General features: G+C 41.5%; 1 protein-coding gene across 2 annotated transcripts in view; it reads right to left on the reverse strand.

Moving 5' to 3' along the window:
• Positions 1-23,747, reverse strand: part of Pc (pyruvate carboxylase) — a 97,483-nt gene extending 73,736 nt beyond the window's left edge. The window contains exons 1-2 of one of the 2 annotated variants that reach the window (XM_052193345.1): positions 23,674-23,747; positions 18,556-18,592 (exon numbers count right to left, since the gene is read on the reverse strand). In XM_052193345.1, coding sequence (XP_052049305.1) covers positions 18,556-18,558 — 3 coding nt within the window. In that variant the 5' untranslated portion in view covers positions 18,559-18,592; positions 23,674-23,747. Of the gene's footprint in view, positions 1-18,555; positions 18,593-23,459 lie in introns of both variants that reach the window. The other variant, XM_052193340.1, reaches the window with a different exon arrangement.

Raw genomic sequence — 23,747 nt, forward strand, 5'->3', positions numbered from 1 at the left:
TTGGTTGCTTTCTGGTTTTGTTTTTTTGTTTCCCACCCCCACCCACCCTCCTCTCCACCCCCCACCTCTGTATCTTTGGTTTTTCAAGTCACGGTTTCTCTGAGTAGCTCTGGCTGTCCTGGAACCATGTAGACTAGGTTGGCCTAAACTCACAGAGATCCGCCTGCCTTTTCCTCTTGAGTGCTGGGATTAAAGGCACATACCACCACAACTGGCCCAACTAGTTTAATATTTGTTCTTTTGTTTTTTGTTTTTCCAGACAGGGTTTCTCTGACCATCCTAGACCTTGCTCTATAGAGCAGGCTGGCCATAAATTCAAGAGATCCACCTGTCTCTGTCTCCCTAGTGCCAGGATTAAAGGCATATACCACCACTGGCCAGCCTCTTTTAAACTTGAGCTTGTTAGACAAATGCTTTGCCACTAAGCTACATTTCCAGCCCTCTTAAACACTTGAATTGGGGGGGGGGGGGCTATATAGATGATTCAACAATTAGGAGTACCAGTTTCTCTTCCAGAGGTCCCGAGTTCAATTCCCAGCAACCACATGGTAGCTTACAATCATCTATAATGAGTTTTGATACCTTCTTCTGGAATGTTGCTTTACATGCTGAGAGCACTCATATATAAAATAAATTTTAAAAAACCTTTATTGTCTTTATGTTATGTAGAGAGACTCTTTCTCAAAAACAAAGCAAATAGTAGATAGACAGATGGATGAATAGATAGATAGATAGATAGATAGATAGATAGATAGATAAATGTGGGGACAATTCTAGAGAGCTAGGATATAGCTCAGTGGTAGAGTGCCAAAAAGGCTTCCCAAACCCCATGTTCATATTCCTGGAAAGAAATTTGTCTTAGTCAGGATTTTTTTTCTTTTTTTTTTAATTAGACATATTCTACATTTACATTTTGAATGTTGTCCCCTTTCCTGGGCATCCCCTCCCCCCACCCCTCCCGAAAGTCTCATAACCCATCACTTCCCTGTCCTAGCATTCCCCCACACTACGGCATCGAGCCTTTCCACCACCAAGGGCCTCTCCTCCCTTTGATGTCCAACAAGGCCAATATCTGCTGCCTATGTGTCTGGAGCCATGGGTAACTCTAGGTTCACTCTCTGGCTGATGGTTTTGTCCCTGGGAGCTCAGGGAGTACTGGGTGGCTCATATTGTTGTTCCTCCTATGGCACTGAAAACCCCTTCAGCTCCTTAGATCCTTTCTCTGGCTCCCCCATTGGTGCTCAGTTCTATGGCTGGCTGAGAGCGTCCCTCTCTGTATTTGTCATGCACTAGCAGAGCCTCACAGGTTCCTGCACAAAACATCATGTCCAAGAAGCAAATTGGGGAGGAAAGGTTTATTCAGTTAACACTTACACACTGCGGTTTATCACCAAAGGAAGTCAGGACAAGAACTCACACAGGGTAGGAACTTGGAGGCAGGAGTGTATGCAGAAGCCATGTAGGAATGCTGCTTACTGGCTTGCTTCCCCTGGCTTGCTCAGCTTGCTTTCTTAGAGAACCCAGAACTACCAGCTCAGGGATGGCACCACCCACAATGGGCTGGGCCCTCCCCTCTTGAATACCAATTAAGAAAACGCCTTACAGCTGGATCATGGAGGCATTTCTTCAAGGAAGGCTCCTTTCTCTATGATAACTCCACCTTGTATCAAGTTGACACACAAAACTAGCCAGTACAAAGCTGTGTCTGCAAAGGCTGATTGACAGATTAGAAATCCAATGATGTAGCACTGGAACATTGGAAGATCCAGTGGAAGGTCCAATGTTAGAATGTTGCAGGTCTAGAGCCTAATTACAAATTATCTTGGGCTAGCTTTAGCCCCTTAAATAGTCATTCCTTATCCACCTATGTGTCAGACCTATCATTCTGTGACTAACAGATCAAAAACCTTCTAGAATATATTAACTTAGCAGACTACTAGCTTCCACCAATCCAAATGCTAAGAATGTCATCAGATAGCATCTGAGGTCTACATCTTAGATTTCTACATTTTACTGTAAAGCACCTCTCTGACATTCCCACCAATGTATTTGAAAACTGTCTTGATTTATGACTTTGTATATTACTATGAAAACTTGATAAAATTGCTTTCACATGAAAAGAGCATAGAATCTGGTGTAACATGAATCTGTGTCCCTGGGCCATGGCTGCTCATCCCTATTAGGCTCCAGAACATTCTCTTATCCTCCTTAAGGTAAGACCTGTGCTTTTGCATTGACATAAGAAGCAGACCCCAGCTTCTCCTCTCAGGGATTCCAGCACCTTCAGGTCCACACTTGACTCTTTTCTTTTTAAAGATAGGGTCTCCTGTAGCTCAGGGTGGCTGAAATGCAATTTATTCTGTAACTAAAGATGACCTAAACATCTGATTTAGTTTGCAAGCCTGGATTTTTGATCAGCATGTCTTCCCCCAGGGTGCCACTGCCTGGGTGCCCTCCTTTCTTCTTACTCAACCCCACTGTGACAATAGTTCAAGGGTCTGCTCCTCAGTACTCTTACTCACCAGATAACCCTAAACCCATAAATCCTTGTACTCAGAGCCTGTTCTCCATAGGGACTCCCATGGTTGCTCCTCCCATGGAGACCTTTCACACAGCAACCAGCGTGACTTTTCCAAGCAGTATAAGGAATAAATTTATAACACTTCACATGAGTTATCTCACTTGATCTCTCCCAACAATCCCATAAGAACAATCTCAATGCCCCTATAAACATGTGACATATTTTAAGAATCGTATGTAAAATATCAGAACTGTGTTGAAAAGACAATGGTAAAATTAAACCATTTCCTATTTTTCTTTGAATTGAGTTCCCATCTTCATATAGTTCTTCTGTAGCCACAGATGTCTCCTAATAAACTATCTACTCTAATTTAATTCACTTTTAGTCCCAGCATTTAGAGGCAGAAAAAAGTGGATCTCTAAGTTTGAGGCCAGTCTAGTCTACAGAGAAATTCCAGGACAGCCAGGACTACACAGAGAAACCTTGTCTTGAAAAACATAACAAATCAGGACTGCTAGCCAAGTATGGCAGACCATGCCTGTATTCTCAGAAAATAGAAGGCTGTGGTAAGGGGATCAGGAGATCAGGTCATCCTCAATCACATGGCAAATTGGGGGCCAGCCAAGATACTGTCTCAAGAAAAAAGAAATTTGGCTCTAGCATGTTAAAGAAAATTTACTGGAGACTACTGCTTTGAACTAAGCTCCTAAACTGGGTCCCAAAAGACTACTGACTGGCAATCAAAATGGAATCACTCATGCTGAGGTTGAATTATGCTAAAACTAAGTCTTAGACCTGACAATCAGGATTAGAAAGCTAAATTCTGCAAACAAACCAGCTTCAACTGGTATGATAATGAGGCAACCTCAGCCTTCAACTTCAGGAATCTAATGCTAACCTAACCAATCATTTATTTTTCTATTGTTCTGTCCCCAAGGCCCCACCTCAGGAAAAAATAAACTAAAAATGACCAATTTGCCTTTTGTTTTTTGTTTCTTCTCTCTTCAGCCATTTTTCTGTCTATAAAACCAATTTCCCAAGTCTGGCTCATTGGGACATTTATTTTATTTTGTAGAATGAAGTATGGCCTGGTTCCTGAATCAAAAATGAAGCCATTTAGGAGTCTTAAGCTGACTGTTGTGAATTTGTCCCCTGAAAACTTCTTCCTAGTAAAGCTGAGTCACTTAATCTCTCTGAATCAACAACTATAGGAACTACAGCATTCACCAGGCCCAGTGAGATCTGCTCCATGAAACAATATTAACTATAAAATCACACACAAAGAAAGAAAATAATACCAACAGAGGAAAGCCAGTTCCATGGGCATGTTTGGGGTTCAGGTTATGGTCAAATCCCAACATGTGGTTGAACCTGGATGGCTGATAGACAGGGAGATCCTGCCATTGTTGAATTCTTACTTTGGTCTACTTTTTCTTGAGTAAAGAATGAATTGCAAGCCAGACCTAGCAGTACATTACTGTAATCCCAGCTATTCTGGAGGCTGAAACAAGAGGTTCACAAGTTCAGGGACTGTGGTGAGTTTAAGATGAACCTAGCAAATTAGCAAAATCTCCCATCTCAAAATAAAAAGTGAAAAGGGGTACTAGGCATGGTAGTGAACATCTGTAATCCAGCACTTAGGAGGTAGAAGCAGGAGGATCAAGAATTAAAGGTTAGGATAGAATGACTCAACAGTTAAGAATATGTCATGCACTTGCAAAGGACCAGGGTTTGGTTCCCAGTACTCACATGGTAGTTAACCATTTGTAATGCCAGTTTCAGGTGTTGTGATGTCCTCTTCTGAAGACATGCATGTTTTTATGTACTGCATGAAGCAGTACATGAAGCACTGCATGTACAAGATTTGCAAACATGCTGGCAAAACATTCATCTACATTAAAAAATATAAGCAGAAGATCTCAAGGTCATAGTAGGCTATATATTGAGTTGAAGGCCAGCCCAAGTTAGATGAGACCCTGTCTAAAAACAACAACATAAAAAGAAGGCTAGAGATGTAGCTCTGTGCTAAAAAGTTTGCCTGGCATACACAAGGCCTTGGGTTCAAGTTCCAACACCACAAAAAATGTAAAGGAGTTTAACCAGTTGTTATTTAGAATATTAATTAACAAATCATTACTAAAGATGGGAGGTCCAGTTCATCTACAACTCAAGCAATGAGGTAATCAGAGCTAAAAGTTTTTCCTCACAAGGAACTTATATTTACCTTCTAGCCACCTTGACTTATGGGGGGAAAAGAGCAATTGAACTTATTGGTGGTCCCTTGTACATGCTGGGTTAGCACACTTTATCTCACAGTTTATGATGCACCAAAGTGGTTCTCTAAATTGATCCTAGTTGTAGTTCACTGAGCTATTTAGATCATTTTCATCAAGTCTGGAAAGTCTCTAGCTATTATTTTTTTCAGAGTCTGAGCATCTCCTTTCTTTTTAGACTAGAATCCCCACCATGTGTGTGCTGATTCACTTGACTTCTGCTTGTCTCTGAGATCTGGCTCCTTTCCATTCATTCTTCTTTTTGATTCTCAGGTGGTATGTGCTCCACTTGTCTGTTCTCAAGTTTGCTGGTTCTTGCATCTCCCTGCTCTGCTGTTCATCTCCACTAGTGACAGCTTCAGCTCCAGAGCATCTATGTGGTTCTCTTTTGTCCTGTCTAACATATGCTGATGATCTCTTTTCAGAGGTTGGTTTTGTTTTCTGCTTTTTATATTTTCCTTTAGTTCTTTAGATTTATTTAAAATGGAACTTTTAAGAAGCTGGAGAGATGGCTCAGAAGTTAAGAGTACTGGCTGCTCTTCCAGAGGTCCTGAGTTCAATTCCCAGCAACTACATTGTGGCTTACAACAATCAATAATGAGTTCTGGTACCGTCTTCTGGTTTGTAGGCATACATGCAGGCAAAATATTGTATACATAATAAATAAGCCTTTAAAAGAAAAAAAGACAAAACAGTGGAACATTTAAGCCTTTGTCTACATGGGTCTCATCAGATATCTTTCATACTAGATATTTGCATTATGATTCATAACAGTAACAAAATTATGAAGTAGCAATGAAATAATTTTATGGTTGGAGGTCACTACAACACAAGGAACTGTTTAAAAGGTGACAACATTAGGAAGGTTCTAGAGAATCTACTATCTGGGCTTCTTTGGGAACAGTTTCTACTAATGAGTTTTTTCTTCTGTGTATGACTTATAAAGGGGTTGTCAACCTCCAGAACAAACTTTCAGAGAAAACAGGTAAGACAGCAAAACTCTAATAGTTAAGTACTGTACTCGATCTTAAACTCCAACTACTATTACAAAGTAATATTCTTCTCAGTCTGGCATAATGGTGTACACCTCTAATCCCAGTGCTTGAGAGGCTGAGGCAGGTGGATCTCTGTGAGTTCAAGGACAATGTAGTCTACATAGTGGTTCCAGGACAGCCAGTACTATGTAGAGAAACCCTCTTTTAAAAAAGAAAGAGGGGGGATATTCCCTATTTAAAAATAAAAAATTATTTGAGTAGATTATTTAAATATTAAAAGGGGCTAGGAGTATAACTCAATAGTGAAATGCTTGCTTAGCCTGTTTAGCTTTCTTAACATACACAAAGTCCTGGGGTCAATCCCATTACCTCAAAACCAAAGCTAAACTAAACTAAAATACACTGGAAAGAAAAAATTTGAAGTGCAAAGTTATATTTCTAGCATCCAGAAAAACACACAGTATGTTATTCTAATATAAACAAAATGGAGATGTTGCAGATTTTATGTTACAGACTATTTTATATGAAAGTTTCATGGGTCTTGTTCTGTGGTAATAAAACTAGAGTGACTGTCTGATTAGGGTACAAGAGCTATATTTAAAGGCCATATCACATAATCCCAAACAGAATACATATAGAACAACCATCTTCTGATGGACATTTTGATGACTTCCTGATTTCTGTAAGAACAGGCATTTGAATACCTTTACATACTTGTTTGATCCACTATACTTAAAGTTGTATTTCTCAAATTAGATTGCTGTCACTCAATGACAATCATCTCTAGGTATATGAGGAGGAATTCATTCCAAGTCCCATCTTAAATGTCAAAATCTGCAGATGTTCAAGTTCCTTATATAAAATGGCATATGTGCATATAACCCCCACACATCCTCTAGTAACCTTCATGTCTAGATTACTTATAATGCCTACATCAACATCAATGCCATGAAAACAGCTACCATACTCTATTGGTTAGAGAATGACAAGGAAAAAAAACTTGTCTGAATCCACAGCTGTGGAACCAAATGCTTTTTTTTAAAAAGTATTTTTTGTAACAGATATTTAATTGCACATTGGGGTTCTACCCTGCCTTTGATCATTCAATTCCCAGGTAAAAGACACACAACTTTTTATATTGATAATAAGCCTTAAGAGCATTAAAGCTGGGCAGATATCTACCCTCTAAGCTATAGAATCTACTTCCCCATCAATAACCCCAAATTATAACTTGTCATGTTCCATCTGGGAAGCTCTTAATTGCAAATGGCCAGCCCTCAAGGCCATATTTTCATGACTCATCTAACCCATGGCATCTTCTCCTCTTCCCACACTTTTTCTCCTTCCTCTCTCCTCACCGTCTCTCTTTAGACCCCAAGTCCAAGAATCAAAACCCCTGCCCATGTCCTGCCCAGATATAGGCTGTTGGCATCTTGACTTGCCCAACAGGAATAACTTGGGGGGAAAGGTTACATAGTGTCACTTGGATCTACATGAGGATTCTCTCATCTCTGGGGGCAACTAGGCCTTGGGGGGAGCAGTATTTTAGCATTACAATACATAGCAAAAGACCAAACCTCAGCATTTATTGGCATGCATGCACATCTACTTGTCTCTATGTACATTGTGTTTATAGTGCCTGAGGCCAAAAGAGGACATGAGATTCTTTGGAATTAGAGTTATGGGCAGTTGTGAACCAATATAAGCAAGTCTCTGCAAGAGTAGCAAATGCTCTTAACTATAAAGCCATCTGTCAAGCTGCACACCCCCACCATCCCACCACCCCCTGCCACACACATATTTTGTTGTTGCTGTGGTCATTGTTGTTGCTATAAGACAGAGTCTCACTATGTAGCTTTGTCTGACCAGGAACTTACTACATAGAGCAAGTTAGTCTCAAACTCAGAGAAAGACCAATCTGCCTGTGTCTCTGCCCACCATGTACGAAGATTAAAGACATGCAACACCATGCCTGCACACACAGGAAAGGGATACACAAGAAATGTCCCTCCCCACACTTTCACTCATATACTTTATCACAGTATCCCTACATCAATTAAAAGAGAAACATAAAATCATAGGGGCAGTGAGACTATAGTTAGAGTTCCTGCAGACATACAGTGAAGTTGGTCCCTAACACTATTGTCCATGTCTATGTCCTCCTTGTCCATGAAAATACATTTCAAGATGTCCAGGGCATGATTGAAACTTCCAGTAATACTAAACCCTATGTTAACTGTTTTTCCCATAATAAAGTTTAATTTATAGGTTAAGCATTATGAAAAGTTAAAAGTAATAATTAGTAAAATAGAAGTTAGAACAATACATTGCTATGAAAATAATATGAATCTCTATAACTTACACTATGCAGTGACAATTTTGGAATTTTGGTTTCTTTAAAAAACACAAGCCGGGCGGTGGTGGCGCACTCCTGTAATCCCAGCACTCTGGGAGGCAGAGGCAGGCAGATTTCTGAGTTCAAGGCCAGCCTGGTCTACAGAGTGAGTTCCAGGACAGCCAGGGCTATACAGAGAAACCCTGTCTTGAAAAAAAACCAAATCCAAAAATCAAATCCAAAAATCAAAAACCACAGTAATATTATAAGAATATGTTTTTGTTTTAATCCCAGGTATAGGATATGGGTCTGTTTCAAACTATCCACAATAGCTGACTGATTTTCCTCCTGCTCTGGCAGAGGCCTGATTTTGGCAGCTGCACATACTTTCTGCAATTATGTGACTTTAGAATTCTAGGGACTTTTCAGAGGGTATATAAATGCTAGGGCCCTGAAGGGTGTGGCAGGTTGTTGGCTGTTTTTGGTTGTTGTTGGTCTTGGTTTGATAAGTAGGCACAAACAAAGAAGATACAAGAATAAGAACAAATTAGATATCCTGACAGTGAAGATCAAACTTGCCCCAAAAAACTCAAAACTCCCAAATCACCAGGAAGTAACCCAACAATAACATCACCCCTGTCTGATCCCTGACTTTATTCAGAGACCTCTTTCCTTTCCTCTCTATCTTTTTCCCCCTCCTATCTAGTGTTAGAGGGTTGAAAGGGTGAAAGAAAAAAGGGTTGAAGAAGGATGGAAGAAAGATGAACCCACAAAGTAGCGAAAAGCCTGGGTTACAAGTGAGCGGCACCCAGACATGGAGCGAGGCAGAATGGGAAATTTGGCTTCAAACGTCATAGAGGAAATGGCAGGGGATGAAGGAATGGCTCTTTTTCACCCCAAGAAGCCAAAAAAATTTATTGTGGCTGCTACTGGTGGGATATCTCCCCATGGTTCTGCTCTTAGAGGGGATTTTCTGGGATCCTCCTCCTCCTCCTCCTCTTCCTTATTATTTCAAAAAAGTTTGGGAGAATGGCTGTGCAACTGGAAAATGTGTGGGTGGAGGTGGAAGCTTTTGGGAAGCGAGGAGCATTGCCAAAAGAGAACAAAAAGGCTCAGAATCAATGACTGAGCAAGAGAGCAGGAGTTTCCCACAGGAGGAAAGAGGGAAAGAAATTGCCAGAGGGAGGTCTGGCTGAAGAAAAGCTGAAAAGGCAGGAGGACAGGCTGATGAAACAGTCCATTTTGAAAGAAAGGGTTAAGTTCAGATCAACTGCTCTGCCAGAGTGGGAGGAGGGGCAGCCTGGGGTAAAGAAGAGATCAGTACCATCAGCTTTCCCAGTAGTCATACAGTATATGCCTGCTAATGGAGTAGAAGAAGGTTATGACGAAATAGGATGGCATCCTATAGAAATGTTAAACTAAGGTGTTTTAAACAGGCTGTGGTCTCATATAGGAAGCACGAGACTTATGTGAAACAAATTCTAAATAACTGGGCTACTCAAAATAGAATTATTCCCCAAGATTGGAAGGAATTGGTGGCAGCTGTACTAGAGGCTGGTCCACAGTAATAGTGGGTAACATGTCAGAGAGAAGAAGCCTCGAATATTGAGCAGTGAAATAGAGCAAGGGGAATATAGTCAACGACCAGTTAGTTGCTGGGCAAAGGGTGATACTCTGATATACAAAAACAGATTTGATTTGATGATGCCACTATAGAACAATGTCACTTAGTGGCTTTAAGAGGTCAGGACAAAATTGAGGAACCCATAAAGGTTCACCTCATTTACAAAGATTATATACAAGGCTCTGGAAAAGCCTTCACTGACTTTTTACACAGATTAGTCTCAACTGCAAACAAAGTCATTTCAGATCTTGAAGCAAGGCAATGCGGATTGAAACAATGGCATTTGAAAATTTGAATAATGAACATAAAAAAGTTATTAGACCATTAAAGGTGTATACATTGCCTATGGACAAGTGGATAAGGGATGTGGTTGATATGAGTTCTAACATGTACCATACAGCAAGCTATAGATAGAGATCTCCAATATCAAAATGCCTAGTGCTTCAATGGAGGGAAATACAGTCATTTGCAAAGACATTGTGACCAAGCTACAAAGGCCTTAAATCTCAAAATGCCCAGTGTGTTAACTACAAGAAATATGGTACTTTGCTTCAGAAAGGTAAACAAGGTATCTCTAAGGACAATGATTTTCCTAAATATAAATCTGAAAGAAGGCCTAAGCTTCCAGGGGTTTTAGGATATGTGGCAAAGGTTGCCATTGGACCAATGAATATAAGTTCAAAAGAGACAGATCCAAGGCAATTTCTTACCATCAGAAAAACAGCCTTGGGGGCCTGGCTTGAGACTCTGCAACAAAAAGTGAAACTGTTTGCCTCTTGTCAGCCAAGAAGTGAATTAAATCAGGCTATATGCTATATGGATATGTTAACATCAGAATGAAAGCCTGCAAAAGTTTTGTGTTGGGGACACAAATTTGCTTATATTTCTACAGGAAATAAAGAGCTATCATCAAAACCAATAAAGATTAGAATTGAGAAAGAGTGATCACCTGAAAACCTTGGCCAATGACCCAGAAAGCATTTATTTCATTGAAAATGTCTGTTTATAATTTTCCACTACACTCAGCACAATTAAAGGCTTAAAACAGAAATGGGGACATGTAGTGACAATTTTAGAATTTTATCTTCTTTAAAAAACACATAACTATTATAAGAATATTTTTTTTGTTTTGATCCCAGGTGTGGGGATGTGAGGCTGCTTCAGACTGTCCATAACAGCTGACCTTATGCTCTGGTGGTGGTATGATTTTGCCAGCTTTGGACAGTTTCTGCAATTGTGTGACTTTTGGAATTCTGGGGAGTTTCAGAGGGTACATAAATGCTAGGGCTCTGAGAAGAATGGTGGGTCATTGGTTTTTGATTGCTGTTGAAGTTTGATTGTTGGTTTTGATTGGTTGAAATTTGTTAAATAGTCAATCATGTATGCACAGTGCCCTCAAAGCCATAAGAGGGCTTTATATACTCAGGAACTGGAGTTACAGACATGCTTAGCAACCATATGCTTCTCAAGAGCTTGGATTGAAAGTGTAAACTATCACACTGACTTATTCTAACTTTTCTTTTGCTAATGTGAGATCACACACCGTCTACATGATGAGATGAAGAAAGACAGACAGCACAGGCATGGTGGCATAATGCAAGGTTTCTACACAAGGAGAGATCACTTGCTCAAGCCCTTTACTCCAGCACAGTTGACTGACAACCAAGAAGGCCATGCAGCAGCTGACAGCTGGGTTTCCTAAATAGTTTGGATTTACTGAGCAAAGAAGTAATTTGTATCCCAGGAAGTAAGGAGCAGGACACCCAAGAGATTTTATCAGGCTACTAAGAATGGTGAGTAATTTGTAACATATATTATTTGTGGAATTTTACACTTTATGTTTTTTTGGAAACAGGTTAAGCACAGATAACTGAAAACACTCCAAAACAAAATGTTGGATAGTAAAAAACAAACAAACAAACAAACAAAAACCCATAAAACTCTTACAAAGAAAGCAGGTTAAATGTCACTTGACAATGATTTTTTTAAAGGTTTATTTTATATGTATGCATGTTTTGCCGGCATGTATGTATGTGTATGCCTAGTGCCCAAATCTAAAAGTTGGCAGCTCCTTGGGCATCAGGAATATAAGTGGTACATAGACAAATATAGGCAGGCAAAATACCCATACATAAATATTTCTTTAAAAATATTCAAAACAGTTATGGTGGGAGAATCCTGCTGAGGAAGGATCTATAATGTATTCTTGCCAATTTCTTTCCAACTTAAAGGTCTTTCTCTTGAGAACTCAGTAGATCTTCACACTTATCCACATAAGGTCACATAAGCACCAGATACTGAGAGAGATACAACACAGGAGTAATTCTCAGAAATCTACCCTTTAACCCTACAAATTTCCTGGGACCAACCCAAGAACCAAGACAAGAATCCCACATCTATTCACCATCTCAGATCTGATCTATAATGAGATTTGATGACAATGATTCCTTCAAAAAGACTAGTAACTCTCCATTAGGAAGTCAGGGAGAGGCCAGGTTATCTATCAGAGGAAGGACTACAGGTAGCACCAATTTTAGTTGAAGGACTTCTTGTTAACTAATCCTGACTGAGCAAAAAGTAATTCTTACATTCCACACTGCTTCTTTTTGAAAAAAAAAAAGTATGAAATAGTGAGTAAAAAACCAGGACTAGACTTGGAAGACAGGGAAATTCTAGACCCGTTGAGTCACTGACATGAATTTTATAACTGATCATTGGTCAAACGAAATCTTAACAGCTACACAGAACCCAAGTTCTACTTACTTTGTATTCAAGTTCTACCTGTGTTGCAGGAAATAAAGCCATAAGTGATGTGTTTATAAAAAGATAAAGAATGTATAAGATATGTTCTATGGGGATGTGATGAAGTATGGGAGAGAGAGGGTGCTTCAGCGGCCCATGCCAAGGCATCCCTTCTAAGTATCTAAATCAAATGCTTTCAGCATCTGGTAAAGAACTGGAGATACAAGAGAGGAAATTAAGAAATGGTGTTTAAGCAGGGCCCAAGGACTGTAAGACCACCCTATTTAGAGGAGGCAAAATGGTAGTTGTAGTGGCTATTTCTGGCTGTCAACTTTACTATATCTGAATGAACTACAATCCAGAACTGGAAGGCTCACCTGTGATCCTAATCTGGAGGCTGGAAGATACAAGTTTCTGACCTGGATCTTGGCATGGAGATCTTGAGGCATTGTGACTATGAATCCCAGATTAAGACAGGGAGATCTCTGAGTTCAAGGTCATCTGGGACAAAGCAAGTCCAAGATCCAGGTATGGTGGCTGGGCCACACCTCTGCTGGGGACCCACATAAGGACATTGGAAGAAGGAAAATTCTATCTTCTTCGCCTGCTTGCCTTGTGGGACTGAGCAACTGCTAGATCCTTGGACTCCATTCACACCTGCTGCTGACCATTATTGGGAGTTGGACTACATGCTGTAAATCATCAACAAATTCCCTTACTATATAGAGACTACCCATAAATTCTGTGACTCTAGAGAACCCTGACTAATACAGTATTGAATAATGGATCTACTTCATAACCATATTCAAATACTAAGACCTAATTTCATATGGGCCAAGGGTCCCTAAATTATGAGGAAAATATCCAGTTTTAGGGGAAATTCTTTCTTAAGTTTCTTAAGAAAGTAATGTGAAGCTGGGCAGTGGTGGCTCACACCTTTAATCTCAGCACTTGGGAAGCAGAGGCAGGTGGATTTCTGAATTCAAGGCCAGCCTGTTCTACAGAGTGAGTTCCAGGACAGCCAGGGCTACATAGAGAAACCCTGTCTTGAAAAACCAAAGAAAAAAATTAATGTGAGTATAATTGTTTCTGTATTCAGGAGCTTCTGAATTCTAGAAAGATGTAGACTTAAGTGTGTATGTGCAGAGTTAAAGACATAGTGTTACTAATTTGGTGTTAGAAATCTTGCTAGGAGGGGGCTGGAGAGATGGCTTAGAGGGTAAGAGCACTGACTGTTCTTCCAAAGGTCATGAGTTCAAATCCCAGCACCCACATGGTGGCTCACAACCATCCATAAAGAGATCTATGCCCTCTTCTGGTGTCTGAAGACAGCTACAGTGTACTTACATATAATAAATAAATAAATCTTTAAAAAAAAAAAAAAGAAATCTTGCTAGGCAGTGGTGATGCATGCCTTTAGTCCCAGCACTCAGGAAGCAGAGGCAAGTGGATCTCTAGGTTCAAGAAGGCTAGCCTCATCTACAGAGAAAGATCTAGGACAGCTGGGGCTACATAGAGAAACCCTATCTTGAAAAAAACAAAAAAATAAAATAATAAAAAAGAAAGGAAAAGAAAAGAAAAGAAAAGAAAAAAGAAAAGAAAAGAAAGGAGTCTGTTGTGTTGAGATGCAGCCCAGCAGTAGAGCAATGCCTACTGTCCTGTGCCCTGGAGTCCGTCCCTAGCAGCTCCCCACCTGTGCACTAGCTGGTACTTTGTATGCTTTACATAATGTTGGACAGGCATGGTGGAACATGCTTATATCTAGCACTTGGGGGGGCAAAGGGAGGAGAATTACAAGTTAAAAGCCAGCCTGGGATGCATAGCCTGGGCTATATAGTGAGTCTTAAAGAGGAAAAAAACTGACCCCATAGCACATAAACACATGAAAAAACATTCCCCATGGCTATCAGGAAGCTCCTGATACTCATTAGGGGCATCTAAGTTGAAACCACAATGAAATAACATAGTATACATTTTAAATTTGTAATTTTTGAATTGAAAAGACTGATGATTTGTAATGCTGGAGAGGGCAGAAAGTGACTAGAATTCTCTATTACTGATAGAATATAAAACAGAACAACCATTTTGGAAGGTTTTAACAGCTACCTGTGATCCAACCACTCCACTGTTAGGCAAAGGAAAAATATCCATTAAAACAAACAAACAAACCACCTTGAACATAGGCAAGGCACTGTAGCTCAGTTTGTAGACTGCTTAACTAGCATTCACACATGGGAGCACGCACTCACACACACACACACACACACACACACACACACACACACGCCTGCATGTACACACACATACAAACAAACCAGTATAAATCAATTTTTAGATCTCAAGGCATAGTTCACCATTAGAGCACTTGCCAAATCAGACTTATATACAGCAACTTTATTTGTAATTGCCAAAAACTGAAAGTGACTGAAAGTGTTGGTATCAACAAGTAAAGGGGTAAATCATGTGTTGTCTAAGCTATAGAATATTTACTCAGCAGTAAGAATAAATGAATTACTGATACATAGACATGTTATTATACTGAGTAAAATAAGGCAGACAAAATAGAAGTGATCCTAAATCAATCTACCCATGGAAAGTTCCAGAAATATTCAAACCAACCTCCATGAACAGAAAGAAGTTTTGTGGTTACCTGAGAGTGGAGGAGACAGAGAAATATTCCAATCAAGCTAGGCTGGTTAAAAGCATTGCTCTTCTAAAAGACCAAAGTTCAGTTCCCAGCACCATGACAGGTGGCTCACCACTACCAGCTCTAGCTCCAGTGTGATCTGACTCCTCTGGCCTCCATGTGTATCTGCAAAGACACACAGATAGACACAGTCTCCCCCCACCCCCCCCCCACACACAAATTAAAATAAAATAAATCTTAAACCAGGATAGGGCTGACCGTGGCACTTCATGCCTGCAATTCCAACACTCCTAAGGCTATGCTTGTACTGTATAGGAGCTTGCAGGTAGCAGAGTAAAATATTGTCTCAAAAAACCCTAAAAATTAAAAAATAAATAAATAAAACATAACAGAAATGTTTAAGACAATTTAAAAGTTGGCTTAATTTGTTAGATTTATAAGAGTAATTAAAATATTAAGGGATTTTTTAATCAAGCAATTGGAAGAAATAATAAAATAATTAAGAAAAGGTGACTATAATTTATAAATTCAATTTAAAACTTCCAAATGAGTTTAATGATTATTCAAAGAAGACTAATATTAATCAAAAGGCCTTTCAAAGTGATTGTTAACTTTTTCTAAATCATAAATAGAATGGAAAGTTTCAGTGTTTACACTTAGAGAGTTAAACTTAAAAGTCCTTAAAAGAACTAGATGTTTTAATTTTCAATTTTAATAACTCAAAACTCACACTTTTCAGTTTGGCATTGTAGTGCCTGCCTTTCTAATCCCAGTACTCAGAAGGTAGAGGCAGACAGATCTCTGTGAGTTTGAGGCCAACAAAGACTACCCAGCAAAACCATGTCTCAAAAAACAAACAACAACAACAACAAAAAACCCTTTTAACCAAAATCACTATGAATGATCTGGCATTTCTCAAAGCTCCAAAGGTCAGGCTGTGCTGTGGCACCCAGAACCTCACTGAAACATGCTACTCACCCTTCATGGAAACATACCCAGTCACTGAGGCTTCCAAAACCTCAGTTCTCTTAAGCATGAAAGGAATGTCTCTCAAAATAAATACGACATTTACTTTAGTGATTTATTACTAATAAATTCTTATCAATGGATAGCATGTCAGTGGGGAAAAAACTCAAAAATGTAAAGCAAGTGCAGATATAAGAAGTGACAGCCTGACAGTCTTACAGTTAACTGTAACAGACCCTGGACTGACTACTGACAGACAGGAGAAAGGGAGACTTAAGCATGACTCAGCACAGCCAGTTCATGGAATTTTCCCTGCAACCTCAGCTTGGGATGTCATGTTACATGTCAGTCAGAAGAGGAGCTGCTACAGGAATGTGGCCTAGCACACACTCACACAGTTGGAGCAAGGTATTTCCAGCAGCCTTGGCATATTCCAGGCTGGGCCGGAGTCCTGATAACAATTTAAGACAATTTAAGAAGTAACATACAAGTTGCAGGCTGAGGTGGGTTGGGAAACCTAGGTTCTATCTTCTGGTGGTATACTTAATAACAACATCAGACAGCCACTTCCTTCTGAGATCCCCAGGAGAAAGGTACAGAGCAGGAAGGGCCCAGCTACGATGACAGAGTCTTGGTTACTGTAACGAAGGAAAGCTCTGGGGAAATAGCAGGGCTCTGGGAACTGAGGAGCAGAACAAACTTTGAGGAAGCAAATGACCTGGGAGTAGTCCCTTCTTGGCAACTAACTTTCTCTTCTAACTGATAGATTTGTCATCTGTAAAAGATGACAGTTTTTAAAAACAACAGCATCAGCACCCTGTATTCTACTCATGAACCTTCTGTGGGCTTCATTTTCTTCCATACCTTGGTCCATATGAATAATTAGTGTACAGAGCCAGAAAACATAAGTGAGTGGTGGAAAACATGATAGAGTGTCACATATCAACAGAATAGACCATTTTCAAAGGGTACCCATCAGGTTTTCTCCATGGACTTTGTAAGGAGAATGTGTGGTAGAGTTGAAAACACCTACTACTGACCCAAGGCCTAGGACAAGAGAAATGTAGAAGATCTCAATAGTGACCACGTCTCTAGACTGGAGAAATGGGTCAGCAGCTAAGAGCACTGGCTGCTTTTCCAGAGGACTCAGGTTTGATTCCCAATACTCACACACAACCAAATTTAACTCTAGTTCCAAACGGATATAGCACCTTCTTCTGGCCTCCTCAGGTATTGTAATGCATGTGGTGCACAGGCAAAACACTCATACACATAAAATCTTCAGAGAGAGAGACAGAAAGAGAGAGACACACACACACAGACAGACAGACGGACAGAGGGGGGAAGGGAGGGAGGGAGGGTGAGAAAGAGGGAAAGGGAGAGGGAGAGAGAGAACACTAGAACTCATGGATCTCGTGGAAGGGCATCCTGAGAAAATTCTTTGCACAATTAGTAGAAAACCAAGAAAAATCCCTATATAGAGAAATCTCTACTCCACAATAAACAGGAGCTCTGTAGAAACAACAATAAAGTCCCCAAGATCCATAGCTGTGAAACAGGGGGAACAGCTTAGAGGAAGGGAAAAAGTATCTCTTCTTACAAACCAGAGGGAAATTGGACTAGAGAGAGAAGTGGGCCCAAGCCATTGCATTAGAACTCAGGCTGAGCAGGTCACATGGATCTCCCAGTGACCTGCAACCTAGGGAAGTCCTAAGAGAGAAGTGTTTAAGAGTGGCAGGTTCACTGGGCATGGTGGTACATGCCTTTACTCAGGAGGCAGAGATAGGAGAAATTCTGAGTCCACAGCCTGGTCTATAGAGCCAGTTCTAGGTCAGCCAGGACTATATGGAGAAACCCTGTCTCAAAAACAAAACAAACAAAAGTGGCAAGTTTTAGAGGACAGTGCTGCTGAATGCTGGGTAGGCAGAAAAAGAGACAATTCTGCTTTTACCCCTTGTCCTTTGACTGCCAGATATCAGAGAAATGCCTCAAGTGTTTTTTACAACTAGATGACACAGCCCCCTCTCACATCACAGCTGACCATCTCCAAGCTCAGTCAGCATCCAGTGCTCTTAACAGCTGAGTGCTACTGCCAACGTCTGACTCTTAATATGGGGTCTTCTCAAAGGCTGCACAAAAGGGATGCTTCCTGTAGGTCAGCACCACTATTCCCTGCCCAGCTTCCCAAGCCACACCCTTCCAGAAAAAAAAGGGCCTCCTGCTGCAGCTGGCTAGCTGCCAAATGGAACTTACAAGGAACCAGATGTCACCTTCCTGTGAAAATCCAGAAAAAATGCAGAGATCAAGATGAAGTGGAGATTTTCCAAAAGCTAAGAGTGTGCCTTTTGTACTGACTGAACTTAAAAGATGCCATGTGTACATTAGGACTACACAATCTTAAGAAACTCCCATGTAACCCAATGACAGGCCTGGGCTCAGGCTCAGAACTCACCATTGGTGCTGTCAGCTCTCCAGAAGGCAGATGTTAGCTGAAGTAAAAGGGAAAAAAAAGGTTAATATCCTCATTTCTCCAGACACTCCCCAGAGAACCTAGGAATGTCAGGAATACTGGGAGCACACAGAACTGCTTGTCCTATAAGGGTCACAAAGTCCCTGCTGCCTGTACTCCACATCTTACTGCTCTGTCACCCAGTCATCTATAAAATGTGGGCAATAGCAGTAACTGATACAAAAGACAGAGGCTTGGAATCTGTGATCTTTCTGCCTCAAACCCCCAAGTAGCTAGAGTTACACATAAGCCTGCATAGAAGTAGAATTACAAATTCAAAGCCTCTGTCTCCAAATAAAAAGTAAAGGGGGGCTGGAAACATAGTTCAATGGTTAAAAAAAAAAAAGCACTTGCTCTTGCAGAGGGCCCGGGTACAGTTCCCAGAAGCACATGACCGCTCAAAGCCTTCTGTGACTCTGGTTCCAGGGGATATGACACCTTCTGGGCTGCATGAGCACTAAGCACATACACAGAATGTATATATACATTCATACATACAGGCAAAACACCCATACACATAAAATAAAATATATATATAAACAAGGCTGGGATGTATCTCAGTAATTATATAGCACTTGACTAATATCGATGAGACCCTAGGCAGCACTAAAAGAGGAACAGGAGTGCTTTGATGAGGGCCAACATGCAATAACCATTTAAGCATAATGCTCATCTGGAACCACCGTGAAAGAACAAAACTCACAAGGCTGTTTCCTCAAAGTGCTTTTTCTTTCCTCTCTTCCATCCAGCTCCAGATGTGCTTTCTCTAGGCAGCTGCACCTAATCATCAAGAGCTACCTGCACTTCTGATTCTCTGATGCTGGCCTATCTCATTGTGCAACTTGACACTAATGAAGTACAGGCGTACGTGACCCGCCATGCATCTTCTATTCACCCCCCCCCCCACCTCCTCATATCCTCTCTTGGTGAAACCTCTCCTTGCCATACTTAAGAGCACACCTCAACATTTAAGCACCCCCACCCCAGGAACACCCCAGGGAGTGTACAGCTACTTTGGATACTCTGCAGACGACTTCTTTTCTAAAGACCACTATGGGCTCCTCAAGCCAATAAACAGCAAAGTGGGAGAGAGACCAGCAAGCTCACTTGTCTACAGAAAACCAGTTGTCATGATAGATTATGTCAAAATGAAACAGAATGTTTAGGGCATTTAATTCAATAAAACATTTACTGAGTACTGGCTTACATAGAGAGCCACACCAAAAGGCACTGCCAAAAAGTGCCAATAAACTGTTACAAACCAACTTTAGAAGACAACTATGGGATGAAACATGAGAAGCAGCTAGCAGGACCTGAACCCAGGGCTAGTTCCAGCCACTCCATTTCTACTTGTATGACTTTGAATGAATTGATAGCATGCAAAGTCCCTATCATAGAGTGGCAGTATACACATACACACCAACACACACATGAACACACAAATACATACATGTTGGCTTTTATAATTAATAACATCATCATCATATTAAAATAGAGAACCATAGACAACTGAATGGATTGCCAAGTTTAATTCAGAAAAGTCACTAGTTTTGAAGAACAGTTTAAATTTTGACAGAACAAGAAGAAAGACCCTGAAGGAAACAAGGTCACTAGAAATAAGAAGCAGAGGACAGACATTAAAAAACAGCTTGAGAAAAAGAGAATAGTCTCAAAGACAGCTAAAGAAGTGACCTTGAGTTCAAGAGGTCAAAGGTAAGACATTAAAGTCTTGATTGTTGAACAACACAAGAAGAAAACAGGGTCTCACTGTATAGTTTGAGGATGACCTGAAACTCACTATGTGACTCAAGTTGGCCTCAGATTTTCCTGCCTCACCTCATGAGTGCTGGGACTGCGAGCACAGTCCATTATGTCCAACCACTTGGAAAGCCAGCTAAGGCAAACTTCCCATTCAGTCAGCGAATGAATAGTTTATTCTCTTTGCCAATTTCCCATCTCCCACTTTCAGGTCCTCCTTCATGGCAGGTAGCCACAGGCTCAGGTGAGGTCCCAGTGACTGAGCAGGTGCAAGTTCTGCACAGGATGCCTTGGACAAGAAATCAGCCTGAGGTACTTTCTCCACACAACTGCCTCTAACCCTCAGAACAGCCACTACTTCAGTCTCAAACACTAGTTCTATCTCACTATACAAGTCAACACTAATGTAGGAGCAGCCAGGCCCTTCTAGGACACAAAAAGTAGGGGCTCATTCAAAAGAGGCAACACACTGCTGGAGGCAACCAAAGAGAAGGCCCACAAGAATTTTCTAGAAATGCAGTGACCTGAATGAGGCATCTGGCTCAGATAGAAAAGCATGCCAGAAAGATGAGACTCCCTCCCAAATTTACTGACCTCCTCCTAGTGATTCTGACCATAGCCATGGCCCCAAACTGACTTCTTTCCGTCTTCCCCAGCTCCTGCCCTACTAGCCTCATTGGTTTTCACCCTGGGCTTTTCAAATTTATCCAAACATTTATTAAGCACTGTCTTGTTCCCATGACAGTGTTAGAGACACAAATGATGATAATGTGGAATTTGGGGGGACATGCACCTAGCACAGCATTTGGGACACTGCAAGAGAAAAGCAAGAAGGAACTGGGTGTGCACCTATACCAGAGCTTGGGAAGTAGAGGCAAGAGAATGAAGAGAGTTGAAGGTCAGCCTCAGTTACATAAAAACTCTTAAAAAAATGGGCTGGAGAGATGGCTCAGCAGTTAAGAGAACTGATTGCTCTTCCAGAGATACTGAGTTCAATTCCCAGCAACCATATGGTGGCTCACAACCATCTGTAATGGGATCTGATGCCCTGAGGACTATGACAGTGTACTCACATACATTAAAAATAGAAAAAAATTAAAAACAAAGAAACCAAAAATAAAAAATGAAAATTTCTGCATGTATTTTTTTCCTTCCTGAAAAAGAAATGCTTTTTTTAAATTCTTGGATGATTATAATTACATTTCTCTATTCCATTTCCCCCCTCCAAACCTTCTCATATGTCCTTCCCCACTCTTCTTCAAATTCAAGGCTGTTTTTCATTAGCTGTTATTGCATATATATGTGTGTGTGTGTGTGTGTGTGTGTGTGTGTGTGTGTGTGTGTGTATACATAGGTAGATACATATTCCTAAATATCACTTACCACCATCCATATTATGTTACTTGTATATATGTTTTCATGAATAGCCATTTGGTACTGAAGAACCACTTGGTGTGCTCTTCCCTGGGGAAGGAAGGCTACCTCTCCCACTCCCAGCTTTCCTAAATCGCCTATAGCTCTTGTGCAGGATCGGAGCCTTGTGGATTCCCCTACCCCCACTTACTTTAGTATGTCCATTGGTGTTGCCTTTGATCAAATCACATTTAGACACCCATGTTGGTGAGATTTTCTAGGTATAACTTCTGACATTAATTATTAGGAGGAGACAGAATCTTGTAGCAAACTTCCTGATCCTCTGGCTCTTAAAATCTTTCCATCCCCTCTTCTACACTGTTCCCAGGGCCTTAGGTACAGGAGTGCTTTGTAGTATGTAGCCACTGGGATTGCAGGTCAAGTGCCTTTAATCCTAGCACTCAGAAGACAGAGGCAAATGGATCTGAGTTCAAGGCCAGCCTGGTCTACAGAGTAAATTCTGGGACAGCCAGGGCTACACAGAAAAACCCTGTGTAGAAAAATCAAAAATAAAATAAATAAATAAAGGCTTAGAGATGTAACTGTTGTCATGTGGTTGTGACCCTAGCACTTGAGAGGGACAGGTGTGGGGGGGGATTATGGAGTGGGGTGGGGGGTGAGATCATGAGCTCAAAGGTAGCCTGGGCTACACTGCAAGATCTTGTCTCCAAAAATGAAGAGTTTGAGAGCTAACAGTGAACAATAAGCAAATAACAAGCTTTAGCTGAAAGCAGGTAGAAGGCTCAGCATATCCACCCCCAACATGAGCATTTGCATCATATACAGGGAAAGGGTGACAGGCAGGAGGCTAGAGCCAGGATTGCTGCAGGCAGTGGGTGAGGGAGCAACAGGGAAGGCACAGGACAAAGATTCTGGGCTCTAGCTGTGATCTAGGGACTGCATTTATCTAGTTGGCTCTTTGAGCTGCAGTTTTCTCAGATGGAGAACAGGAGTAATTAGCCTGGACGATCTCTTTCATAAAATTAAGACACCTTCAGATTTTTAAGCCTTTCAAAGCTGCCAGAAACCTAGAAATCTTGCTTGATTCCAAAGCTTGTGGGATGAGGAAAGAGCCCTGCAAAGGAAAAACCAACTCCCTCAAAGTACACAGGGCAAGTCACTCTGAGAGGAACTTGCAAGCACAAGTCCTCAAAGCCAGAGGTTCTCGATTGCCCAGAAGGACATTTCCCAAACGCACTTCATAAACTCTTATAAGCTGTAGAAATAACGGGCTGTGCCCGGGCACACCTCCTGAGGGGCTTTGGGCGGATGGATCACTGAATCTTGGGAGCCTCAGAATTCCTTCCACACCTGAACCAAAGTGGAACCCAGTGGGCTCCTAGGAGCTTCCTCCCGAAGATATGGTGTAAACATCAAGAACAAGGAAAAGTTTCTCTTAACGCGCCCGGCATAGATTTCATATTCAGTATGATGGGGGGCTATTAGCGCGCCCCATTCTGACAGACTGGAGTTCGAGCCTTCACGGGAAGCTGGCGCGAAGCACTTTAGGGCTTGAAGCGTCAGTTTCTCTATCTGGAAAATGGGCCCCCAGAGCAGGATTGAGACCAATAAGTGCCACCAGAGGGGCGGGACGAGCTGCCTGCGCCTGAAGGATGCTCCAGCAGCCAGGGGCTCCTGGGAGCCTGGAGCAAAGGAGGGGGCGGGTCCGTGCCTACCGAGTGCCTGAGGAGGGGGAGGGACTGTGCACGTCCTGTCGCGCCGCGTCGTGCAACGCCGGCAGCCGTCTCCTCTAGCCGACACTCGCGAAGCCCACGTCGCCTTGGCGCGCGCAACCCTTACATAAGCGTCCCCGGCGCCGGTGCCGGTGCACTTCCACCCACAGCAACCTGCAGCAGGAAGAGTGAGGTGCAGAGCGCCGCGGACACTCACCTCCGCCCTGCTGCCTCAAGCCGTAGCCGCCGCCTCTGACGGCCCCTGCCTCCACTGACAGAGAACAGCTGCGG

This window comes from Apodemus sylvaticus, chromosome 1 (genome assembly GCF_947179515.1).
Source record: "Apodemus sylvaticus chromosome 1, mApoSyl1.1, whole genome shotgun sequence".
NCBI lineage: Eukaryota > Metazoa > Chordata > Mammalia > Rodentia > Muridae > Apodemus > Apodemus sylvaticus.